The sequence below is a fragment of the Triturus cristatus genome, chromosome 12 (assembly GCF_964204655.1).
Source record: "Triturus cristatus chromosome 12, aTriCri1.1, whole genome shotgun sequence".
NCBI lineage: Eukaryota > Metazoa > Chordata > Amphibia > Caudata > Salamandridae > Triturus > Triturus cristatus.
Window position 1 is genome coordinate 119,428,619 of NC_140595.1, and position 12,651 is coordinate 119,441,269.

The 12,651-nt window shown below is 47.3% G+C and overlaps 1 protein-coding gene across 2 annotated transcripts in view; it reads left to right on the top strand.

Moving 5' to 3' along the window:
* Window positions 1-12,287, top strand: part of LOC146772823 (protein S100-A2-like) — an 85,398-nt gene extending 73,111 nt beyond the window's left edge. Inside the window, exons 1-3 of one of the 2 annotated variants that reach the window (XM_085639406.1) lie at window positions 1,306-1,390; window positions 10,370-10,519; window positions 12,116-12,287. In XM_085639406.1, coding sequence (XP_085495532.1) covers window positions 10,388-10,519; window positions 12,116-12,250 — 267 coding nt within the window. In that variant the 5' untranslated portion in view covers window positions 1,306-1,390; window positions 10,370-10,387 and the 3' untranslated portion in view covers window positions 12,251-12,287. Of the gene's footprint in view, window positions 1-1,305; window positions 1,391-10,369; window positions 10,520-12,115 lie in introns of those variants that run through there. The other variant, XM_085639407.1, reaches the window with a different exon arrangement.
* The last annotated feature ends 364 nt before the right edge of the window (window positions 12,288-12,651 follow it).

The following is a 12,651-nucleotide window of genomic DNA, read 5'->3' on the forward strand; positions in this document are numbered from 1 at the left end:
TGGGATGTGAGAGGGGTGGTGATGAGATGGGATGTGAGAGGGGTGGTGATGAGATGGGGTGTGAGAGGGGTGGTGGTGGGATGGGGTGTGGGAGGGGTGGTGATGGGATGGGGTGTGGGAGGGGTGGTGGTGGTGGGGTGGGGTTTGGGAGGGGTGGTGACATGATGGGGTGTGAGAGGGGTGGTGGTGGGATGGGGCGTGGGAGGTGTGGTGATGGGATGGGGTGTCGGAGGGGTGGTGATGGGATGAGGTGTGGGAGGGGTGGTGGTGCGGGAGGGGTGTGGGAGGGGTGGTGGTGGTGGGATGGGGTTTGGGAGGGGTGGTGACGTGATGGGGTGTGAGAGGGGTGGTGGCGGGATGGGGTGTCGGAGGTGTGGTGATGGGATGGGGTGTGGTGTGGGAGGGGTGGGGTGGTGGTGGGATTGGGTGTGGGAGGAGTGGTTGTGCAGGATGGGGTGTGGGAGGTCTGGCAAGAGAGAGGATGACATGCACCAGAGGCGCAACTAGAGTCAAATTTCGGGGGGGGGGGGGGGCGGGCTAGGAGAAAATTTCGGGGGGGGGGCTGAATATTCAAGCAAAATGCAGAGTGGAGCTGCAGGGGCTCTAGAAGGGGTGAAAACCATCAAAGCCTTATTAACAAGCCAAAGGTCTTTTAAAGACCTGTGAAGTCTCGTGTGCCGCTGTGTGGGTGCCCGGGAAGCTGTCTCATCCCGGGCTGACACACACGATGGAGGGGGGGGGGTGGGGGGGGGGGGGGGCAGAAGCCCTTTGAGTCCAATGGGTGTTGCGCGCCTGACATGCACGGAAGGATTCTATCGGTTCATCACAGAGGCGGGGAGGGTTCGGTATTCCCCGAAAAGAAGAGATCAATGCATTTCTTTGATAAGCAAACAGAACTAGTAAGTACAAGAAAAAAACAGCAAACGTCCCACAGCACACCCACTTGTTGGCACTGGTCTTTTAAGGCGTGGACGAGAAATTCCATCCTCCGGTGACAACGGTCCGTCGCCGAACTGCCCACACATTCCAAAAACAATGTGAGATCATTAAGAGGGACTTAGACGTTTGTAGTTTCTAGAAGGACCTACGTGCGTAGGTGAAGAAATAAAACCGTAATAATGGACTTCAGTGAAATCAAAGACCTCTCCGTGAATATACTAAATCTAACATTCGGATTAAGATCTGTTGGGCGTCACCATACAAACAGGGAAAAACCAGTTTCGTGGCTTTTTTTCTAAACTAACATGTTCGGTTTCAAGAAACTAGGTGCAGCTTTTGCCTGAAGGAAAAGGGAGGGGCTGGGAGGGCTTTAAATAGTCCTGCGACATCGCAATCGACCTCACTTCCAGTGCCAGCCGCCTGCGCCTTCTTCCTCCGGCTCGTGGTTGAGGTAAGGTTCATGCGTAGTTGTCAGGACTCTCGGCTTGGCGCCCATTACAAGGAGGCTGGGTGCGTGGGGGGCGCCTTGTGGACGGAAAAGTTGTTTATGGCCAGAATTCACGGGTCTGCCTTATACCCGTATTTTTGGCAGGAATATGGAATGAGATTCGGACCAGTATTTACGATCAATGCGCGTCATCCTCCCTTAACAAATCTGCTTCCATTTACCACCGACTCCGAGCGGCGCTGAAGGCGGGAAGAGCGCGAGGGCACCGCAGACGCCGCGGGCTGGCAGGAGCGGGCATTCTGTGCCGCTCTCATGCCAAGCGGAGCCGTTTTAAGACAGGGACAAACTGGGCACTCAAGCTTGCAAGGGTGCCCTGTGAGAGTGAACCTCTCTCTTTGCCCTCTGTCTATTCTATTTTTCGATCTAAACCTCTCTCCCTCTTTGCCCATCTCTTTGGCCGCCTCGACAATGCAGTGTCATCTTAAGGATTTTTGGGGCCCAGGCAAGACATATTTTAACTGTCTTTGTGTGTCCCTGTAAAAGATTAACATAATGTAGTAATGTCTGGCACCATGTGGGCTAAAGCTGAAAGGTAATTGGTAATACAATTCAAAGCTGTTCTGTACAGGTGACCCAAAATATGCTCTTCCCGGGGCCACACAATCCTTATAATCACACTGATGCCATGAAAGGGGTCTGGAAAGCGCCTGGACGCCAAAGCCAGGCGCTGCCTGAAGCCTGAATGTGCTGTGATTTACCGGCCACAACAACAGCTGGTAACATCGGTTCCGGTGTTCACACGTCTGGGAAATCCTTAGCGGGAACACCAGGCCGGGTATGATTGGGCGAAGCAGGACACTACCTGGGAATACCGCTCCACCCGACTTATAACTGGAGCCTTTGAGGTCGGATCTGGGGGACGACAGTCTGGTTGACCAGGTGACGTCATCAGGGCGTTAATGATAACGTTGATTTTCAGAACACTCCGCGGATTGAAATGTCATTGCTGCCCAAAGAATAGAGAGGTCGGGGCTGTGTTCTAAGCAAGAGGCTTCTTTGGAAACATAAAATGTCAACAATACATTTACAGGCGAGACAACCAGATGACTGTATGTACTCGAGCATTATTTTCTAGTCCTTGGCTTTTCATTAATTTCAATGTGCGCTCTCGGAGTTCTGCAGAAGTTTTCTGCCGGTGTCCTAACCATGGAAGCTCCCCTTATGTCCGCCTCCCTTAAAATTGGAGTAGTGCAGAGATATGCAAAAATATTTGAAAACCCGATCATTTACTATTCCAGCACTGTCAGATATTTGGGGAAGGAGCATTTTTGGGTGCCTTGCGAGCTCAAGAGTAAATGCAGGCATGGTAAAGCGAATTCTTAAACTTACAAAAGCTGTGGGGGAGTGGAAGGATGGGCTCACTAAATGTAGAGTGTGGGAGGATGGGCTCATTAAATGTAGAGTGTGGGAGGATGGGCTCACTAAATGTAGAGTGTGGGAGGATGGGCTCACTAAAGCTGGAAGGGCAGGCTCACTAAAGCTGCAGAGCGCAGGAGGATGGGCTGAAAAGCTGTAGGGCGTGGAAGGATGAGCTCACTACAGCTGGAAGGGCTTGAACGGATGGACTCACAAAAGCTAGTAGGGCGTGGAAGGGTGGGCTCACTAAAGCTGGTAGGGCGTGGAAAGATGGGCTCACTAAAGCTGTTAGGGCGTGGAAGGATGGTCTCACTAAAAGTGGTAGGGCGTGGAAATATGGGCTCACTAAAGCTGGTAGGGTATGGAAGGGTGGGTTCACTAAAGCTGGTAGGGCGTGGAAAGATGGGCTCATTAAAGCTGGTAGGGCGTGGAAGGATGGGCTCATTAAAGCTGGTAGGGCATAGAAGGATTGGCTCACTAAAGCAGTAGGGCGTGGAAAGATGGGTTCACTGAAGTTAGAGGGTGTGGAAGGATGGGCTCACTAAAGCTGGTAGGGCCTAGAAGGATGGGCTCACTAAAGTTAGTAGGGTGCGGAAGGAAGGGCTTACTAAAACTGGGAGGGCATGGAAAGATGTGTTCACTAAAGCTGGTAGGGCGTGGAAGGATGTGTTGTGTTAGGAGCACTGCCCCTGCTGACAGAGCTGCTCTATCCGCAATTAACAACTAAGATAAAGACAAATAAAATGTAGCAGTCACTAAATAAATATCACACGTCCCAGATAAAACTTCCAGTGCTATGGTGGTGGATGCTAAACCCATGGTAATCTGATGATCAAAAGAGGAGTTGAGTTGGCCTAACGGCTAGGGCGGTCGACCTCGAATCTGTGGAACGGGGCTCGAGTCTCAACAATGACGCTGAACATCCTGTGGTTCACGGGGTTCGAGTCTCAACAATGACACTGAACATCCTGTGATTCTAGGCAAATCACTTAATCTCCCCGTGCCTAACAAAAATTAATGTGTCCTCATGTAACGCAACTGGTGCTATGTAAAGCGCTCTGATACCCGATACCTTCGGGTCAAGTTCGCGCTATATAAAACTCCGTAAAATAAAATTAAAAAATTAAAAACCGCTGTACCAGCTTGCACTAGAAGGCTTTAAACTACCCTAATATATGCACTGAAAATGCACCAGCAAAATCTCACACAATTACCATCATGGTTAGTGCACAGTACACGAGTACTGTTTTGCACTAATGTTTAAGACCTGCAGGTACTCCTAAACTACATTCGTCTAATTAATGTACCGCTTTTGCAAAGTTGACCTAACAGTTGTTACCTGTGGGTGTTTGCTGGCTGTCTTCCATCTTTAGAGATGGCGTCCTGCCTCACTCCTTTGCCCATGAATACCTCACTCTTCACCTCTCCCTGCACTACTGACATGGCCGATGGCAGACATTGGGATTACCAGAGCTGGTTTATCAAGACTAGGCCCAGCATGTGCCTTGTCTTCAGAGGGGTGATGTTATCCAGCCTAGTGCGGAGTCCAACCTCTTGCCTGAACTTTCTCAATGAATTCCCAGCAGGGTGCGTTACTACAGGAATGTCCACATTTTTTGTTTTCCCATTTTTTTCCACACTTTGAAGATCTTAGTTTACATTTGATCGCAGTTTTTCTCCTCATTGTCAATTCTCGCCACTTAGCCAGATCTTTTTCACTCTAACCAAACTCTGCGAAGCTACAAAAGGTTTACAGAATGTTTCTTTGCAAGTGTTTATTTGCTGAGTCTTTTCGGCACAGAAGCATTGTGGAGGAGCTCGTACGCAGAACAATTTTGTTAGTATTAAGGGATGATATCTGACACAAATTGCCCCAGAAGTCGTGATGTTGAGAAAGGAAGCATTTGCCGCATTTTCCAAAGACCTTCATGGAGATGCCAAAAAACCCCAAAACATTGCACCCAGCTGTCCAGAAGGCACTATGGTCTGAGACTGATTCACACCTGTCTGTTTTAGTCCTTCCGGAAGAGATCATCAGTTGGTGTTGGTAGGCAATCCAACCTTAGGGTGCGGTCATCCATTTCAGTGCGGATTCCACCAATGAAGTCTTCAAAGGGCTCTGGTCTGTCCAATGCCTCCATCTGACATGATGGGGCTTTTGGAAACAAAGTAAAGGCAGCCCCCCACATCACGGCCGGCCGGCACAGCCTCTCCCTTCGCATTCAACGCTCTTCTCGCTGACGTGCCCGACACCGGCTCTGGCCATCTCTCGAGTCCAGCGACGGAAAACCTCCATCGACGATGCCACCAATGAGCCCTTGCCGCTCCAACTCTTCGTCGCCAGCCTGCTCCAGAATCATTGAGCTATAGCTCCTGGTCCTGAAAAAAGAAAGCAAACAAATAGTTAGCAGCCTCCCAGGGGCTGCATCCGAATGCGTGCGAGCGCGGGACCAAGAGACTGCGTCTCGCGCTCCCCGACCTTTTATGCTAACACTGAGGGGCAGGCCAGTTCTAACTGGCCTGTCCCCCGCCGCCCCCTTGACCCGGAAGCACCTTAATTGCTTCCGGGCCAAGGGTACCCTGCCGCCACCCAATCCCGGCCGAGGCGCGCCCACCGCGTCACACTGACGCGGTAAACGCGCCGGGCCGGGTGGACAGGCGAGGGGGGGGAGGGGGTCGGTGCCCCGCCATATCCGCGGCGGGGCCCCGCCATATCCGCGGCGGGGCCGATACCGGCCCCGCCTTTCTATTTCAGTGCGGATTCCACCAATGAAGTCTTCAAAGGGCTCTGGTCTGTCCAATACCTCCATCTGACATGATGGGGCTTTTGGAAACAATGCATGTATTTACAGCCCTGGCTACAGCAGAACCTTCTAACTCTGTGCTCCAATATGGTTGAGGCCACCACCCCTTTACCTGGCTTATTCGGGATCTCCCACAATGATGCCCCTCCCAGGGGAATTCCTCCAGTGCCTGGTTTCTTCCTATCATTCCATCAGCCATCATTCCATCAACATTCCTGCCCCACTACTCTCACTTAACTCTGCGCCTGGGCAAAAGTTTTGTCACATCCGGGTAAACTCACGTAATTTCTAGGATTTCATGTTACACCATAGGCGCGACATTCCCAAAATATGCCACATTGCATAATTTTGAGTTTGTTTAGGTAAAAATCCTATCGCAGGTGCTTGAGGACACTGTAAATGAACAGAACGTGAGCAGTTGTTGTACATGTAACTTGTGTGTTTTGCAGGGTTTGTGGTTTTTTTTTTTTTACACAAAATGCATTCTTCCATCCACAAAGGGTGCAAAAACGGATTCTGCCCTAAAATACAGTTTTAAATGTCGCATTTGCATTTCATGTAATTTTTCCAAAATGTCATGTAATTAAGCAATAGGACATTTCGAGAATTTAATACACACCTACTGAATTCTGGTGACCTGCCCAAGGTAGGTATTGTATAATGTACACTTAAGCTCTTGGAAATATTACACATCTTTTGATTAGTTAGGAAGCCTTCACTACCACTGTTGGGATAGGTGTGTGTGTGTGAGTATTGTTTTACTGCCCACATTTAATTTTTATTTTGTACATATTTTATTTCTACCTTTTAGCATCATTTTTATATTACTATTTCACCATATTACAATTGGGAATGCTACAGGGTCAACATAGCTGGCAAGCACAAGACTGCTTTATAATTCTTGCTTTAGAACAGTTGCAGATAATGGACAGCCAGGGTGATGGGGGACCCTTTTCCAGTTGAGCTCCAAAGGATTGTATAGGGATGTGATCTTCCATAATGCTAGTTTTAGAGGGGTTTCTTGGAGAGAAACATTTGTTGTACTTTCTGCCCTGGGGATGCAACGGGCCATTGTGCCTGTGGTGTGTGCTTCTGGGGCACTGTAATGTTACAGAGGAGGCTGCAAATTATTGGGCAAACCTTTCTTTAACATAGACTGTGCCAGGTTAAAATGTATGCTGGAGCAACCCCAAGGAGACAATCCCTTTGTTATATGGGGACGTGATCCCTGAAAAGACAGTGAACTTTTGCTGCTGTGCCCATGTCGTATTACAGATGAAGGCTCAATGGCAAACACAGCTTCTGGAAGTACACCGCACAGGAAGTGAGGCCCACTTTGTGTTCCCCCCCAAGACAACCCATAGAAAGAAAGCACAGAGTTCTCAATGCATTGCCCACAGATAGTTTCAATTACACACTGCACCCACCAGCTGGGGGATGTCTGTCCTCTGTCCCCTCTTAAAAATGAGGGAGGGGCTGCTTCCAATCGACTGCGTATCTACGTCCTGTCGCTATCATACAAACTTAATGACTTCAAACAAGGGATGACTTCATAACTTGTTGCTCAGTATTTTATTGATTTGTTTCGGGCACACCCATCAATGTCGGTCTTGGAAATTGAAGACCTCAAAAGAAATTAACAAGGCAGGACGTGCCACCTCTAGAATGGACCGCTCACGACTCTAACCGTATTACCACCATCAGGGTTGAAGGACCCTCAAGAATCCACACTGATTCGTATTCGTTTGAAACCTGACTTTACTGCAGCCCCAGGAGCAGAGGACCACTGGCTCCAGGATAACCAACCACCAGCAGCTCACAGCTCTCTCTGGTCTCTAACGGTGAGATTTAAGCAGCACACGGCTATCTATTCCTGGAAGGAACTTAAAATACAGAATTAACAACGCAGCACTCACAGGCCAAGAGCTTGCTTGCATAAGTCCCTTCCAAAACCCCTTCTAACGTATCCATGTTCCAGGTGATGTTGCTAAACCAAATGTTACTCATCTGGTCCACCTTGAAGAAACTCAACTTGGAGACATTGCATCTGGTGTACTGACCTCTGATCTGCAGTAGGTGTTTTGGCATAGCGGGTTGTGTTGATCTTCAGAAGTGTGATCCACTCAGATCAGACTAAATAATGGAGAGAACAAGATCACACAGACAGTAAATCTAGGAGGAGGCAGATAAGATGGAAATGTAGATTTTGCACAAGACATTTTTATCCACATGTAATCTTGTGTTTTGTGTCGTGGGCATGTTACATTTTGACTTAGTGGCCGGTTCAAGCAGGTTGACAGGTGGGCCACACCTGCACACACATACTCAAACTTACCCACTTGCATGCCCACTCACTCAGACCCATCCATTCACAAGCAAACCCACATACAGTCACCGCTCACAAGCACATACACACGCACACACCCATTCACAGCACATACACACACACACACACAAATACACATACATTTATGCATACACCAAACATTAAAAAAAAAAACTTACCTGGAGCGGTGATCTCTGGTCGTGAGAAGGAACGCTTGGTGGGTCCTGGAGAATTAGGACTGCCGTCTCATCATTGACTGGTCTTGTTATGGGTCAGCCAATGAGAGAAGGCAGCAGTCCTTTACTTGTCACACAGTGGGATGGGGTCAGCAAGACTGCTCACCCCACCCAACTCTGTGACGAGGAGTCACTGAGGGACAGCTGGCCCTGGGCACTTCAGGGCTTAAAACTAAACAGACCAGGTCTGAGTATAGCTGTGATGCACCCCCTCAACATGAGGAAGAACCTCCAAGCGCTTTACTGGGCCAAGGCAGTCCAGAGACATTTTAAGACACGGGTAAAGTAGGAAATTGCTCAGGGGCCACCATCCTCCAAAGGGGCCCCTGGGAAAGTGATCTTTCTCTCTTTGACCTCTGTCTAATCTATTTCTCTATCTAATCCTCTCTCTATCTGCCTACCTCTAACTTTGGCTCTGTCTCTCTACCCCGTGTCATCATAAGGGTTTTTAGGGTCCCAGGAAATACATATTTCAAATGTTTTTGTGCCTACAGGAGCCCCTTAAATATGTCTTACCCGGGGCCCCCCAAATCCTTAACATGACACTGGGGAGGTCGCACCCACAGGGCTGTGACATCTTGAGCTCTGCAAAGTCCAGGCAGGCACCTACGCATTTACCACATGTACAGTGCCTGTCTCCCTGACCTGACATGAAGGATGTCTGTCAGACGGCCCTTTACTCAGACTGACAGCCACTCTTCATATCTGCAAAAAAAGGTCGGTGGGTGGGGCTACTGCTTCGGAGAAGCCCACATGAAGAACAGTATCATACAGGAATTAAAATAAGAGGACTGTGCTTAACAGTGACAAATGGACGTAGGCAGAAGGTGTCCTTCACACAAGGGAAGGGAAACTGCCTAATTTTCTTTTTGCTATAATTCCCAATGCAAAATTAGCAAAATAAGGATTTCAATTAAAGAGAGGATTGTCTGTCTCTTGCATGACTTTTTAAACAAATCAGTCTTGTATGATCCAGACAGGAAACCTGGTCATGCAGAAAACCCTGCTAGTATATTTTTTTGTGCAAACCAGTCTCCTTCCAGCAAAACGTAATGAAATTTCACATAATGCGCAATATGTCAATTTCACCGAAGTAATTACACCAGAACTAGTGGCTTTCAAGGATGAGATGAAGGAGGTCTTAAATTTGCAGGGGGCGGGCAAAATCCCATGGTTAGCCTATATTAAAAATACCTTAGTTGCTCTAAGGATGGGTGACCTATGGGCCAACGCTGAAGTATCCTGCCCGACAATTCCCAGGAAGGCTCTTTCAAAGCTCTTCAGAGAATATAAGATAAATCAGATGAAGGGGAATTCCACCACTGGTATACTGACTGCACAATTTTTAGAAGTCCAGGACCAATACAGGTTAGAACCTGTTCTTGACGTTATTCAGCCCCCCCTAGCTAAAAAAGTTTATTTGCAATTTAGGCACGGGTTACTATCACTCCGTGCCTTCACAAATAACTGGGGGGGTGCACAGTCCAAGGGGTGTCCGGTTTGTGATAACATCTCCGAAACGGACCAACATGTACTGTTTGCTTGTCCGGTGTATTAGAAGATTAGACACCGACGGCTCCAACAGGTCTGCCGGAATCTCGGGACAACTCATTGTGGGGAGGCTTACAGGATATTAAAATATGATACCAGCCTCCCTATTGTGTATTCAGTTTCCCGATACTTATTCTCTATGTGGTGTGTCCGTCTAACTGTATTAAAATCCAGTCTGTTTTCATTGGATTTTTAATCAATTTTTATCCTTTTTACCGCATAAAATTGAGTAGTTTTATATATATTAATGCTTTTTCTGAGACCTTTTAAATATTGCACTGTCCAGCACTTTATTTCATCCTGTATAACAAAATTGTATGAAATGTGATGCATTTTTTAATGTACTTTTATGGCCAGAATGGCCGAAATAAAGATATTTTAAATTTGAATTGAATTTGTAATGAAATTTCACATAATGCGCAATATGTCAATTTCACCGAAGTAATTACAATTTTGCCCAGGCGAGGCCTATTTGGAGCACACCAGTCATCGAGAGGAGTTATAGAGTTATATGTTGGGCTGGACCAGAGGGTGAGAGGAGACTGTAGGTAGTTCTCACTTAATGATCAGTGGGTCATTACTGCTTGATAAACACTCTCTTTGCCATTTTAAATCCTAAACACTGACTGCGGTATAACTTTCTTTACAGATCGAAGCACCAGTTATAATGACTCTGGAACAGCTCTGTGGGGTCATGCTCCAGACCTTCAAAAAATACTCTGGAGCAGATGGCAAGAGTGGTGAACTCAGCCAGCAAGAGCTGCAACTTCTTGTGAAGACTGAGTTCCCATCTTTATCTGTGAGTACATTCTGGAATGAAGATTGGCTGTCGTAGGAAGTTTATTTCACCTTTTCGTAGATGTGACATTTACAACAAATTTGTATTTTTTTCTCGCCCAAAGCAGGCAGATGCCCACTGGGTCCTCGTAATATCCCAGGTTTAGTGCTGCTTTAGGGATTTTATGCCACTCTTTGCCAATTTAACGATGCTGTATTGACCTCTCCGCTGTCTACCCACAGCGATTGTGTATATTAACTTTAGAACAAAGGTTTCCTTGAAAGAATAACGCTGATGGTTTTGGTACCGGTGTCACTGTAGAGATTATCTTGTGATTGGTCCCCTGCCTAATGCTCTCCTATTCAACATGTAGCCATACTACAACCCACATTTCATCATAAAGATGAATTGCATCGGCCAACATCCCTTGTGGTTTAAGACTAGTACAGATGTTACGCATCACAGCTGGACAGAAATGACCATGGATTTCTTTAGAAATGGCATTCCACATCTAGCTCTTTTACAAGGCCTGCTGAGCAGCCCTAGGGCCAGCTCCTAAATTACCCCATTAGGAGTACATTTGAAAACCACATGTGCTGTAGACACCCTGAGTGTATGCGTACATTTCCACAATGAAGGAATTAGGAATAAAATCCTGCCTAAAATAGCATTCCAAGACATTCACACCTGAGCCAGCTCTAAAAGTAAAGAACTCCTCCTTCCAGGATATATGGGCACCATCCATCCAAACGAAGTGTTCAAACAAGCAACATTGTGGTATAGTCTTCACTATCTAGAGCGGGGTCTGTACTTCTACCACTGATCTTGTATTGGCTTAGCACAGGCTTGTTGCTGGACCTCGCCACGGCCCAGCAGATTCAGCTTGGGTTGTATGGTATGTCTTGGAACTTTCTGCTGGTGCCCTTGGATGAGGCGAAGGCTCATGGAGGTTATAAGGAACCAGGGAAGCTAAAAGGGGAGAGGGGTCCCCTTAATTAACAAAGCTGGTTCTTGTGCAGGAATGGAAGCTTGCCAGGTAATGCCCGTAGTTCAGGATTAATCCACCTTCACATTGTCTTTGAAGCTCTTACTCTCTCTTGTGAGGGACTCTGGAAGCGGTAATACACTCAGTGCAGTGCTCTTGTCTGCTTCAGCTGAGCAGGTTCTCCTTTAAGGCTGTTGGTGACTGATAGCAGCAACCCCAAGGACAGAGCCTTAGGCGTGATCCCTAGCTAGGAGGATAAGTTGGACTGCTCGATGGAGCTATTTTTTGATGCCGAGAGAGAGCAACCACCTAGAAGGCAGAGTGGCTAAGTCACTTAACTCCGAGGCTGAAAAGGAGGCTGAGATGGGTCCACAGAATCCACCAGGGGATGGGGATTGAGCAATTCCTGCAAATGGACTCCCATCTTTGGGGCTGGCTCGCCAGTTCAAAACTAATTCCTGCGTCTCTAGGGGCAGGACTTCTCTGTGTCCTGAATGTACAGACGACTGAGAGAGGGGGGCACACCTTCCAATCTTTGCTCACTGTGCGGTAGTAGAAATGCTTCAAGAAAGTAATGTACTTCACATTTATAGACCGTCCTACTGATTGTTGCCACCCCATCTCTTCTGCAGGGCTCTGGGAAAGACGAGAAGGCGGTGAAAGAAGTGATGAAAATGATGGACATGGATGGTGACAACAAGGTTACCTACAAGGAGTTTGCCATGTTTCTGGCTATACTGAGTATGATAATGGAAGAAGGATGTTAAAAATGGTGGTCTCAGTCAAATAAAAATATTTTTCACACTTTTTGTTTATATTTTCTTGTTTCAAAAAGGGCCTGTTTTAGCAAGTGAGGATGCTACATAGTCAATAGTTAAGGGGAGATATCCTGAAGTGTTTCTCGTTTCCATAGAGTGAGAGAGTGGAAACTATAGAAACACAAGGCAAACAAATTGGGGACCAGGAGTTTGCTGGTGTACTCTGCTGGGTTGGGGCCTCACTAAAGACAGTTTCAGATGTATGGGAGAGCTTGTGTTACCAATACTTTAAAAAGTGAATATAAGGAATGCTGCATAGGGGGTGGCTAACTGTAAAATGAAGATCCTTATGTAAAATAATGGAATAATCCAACGTAGACACGAAGAAAGTTGATCTTCAAGATTTATTC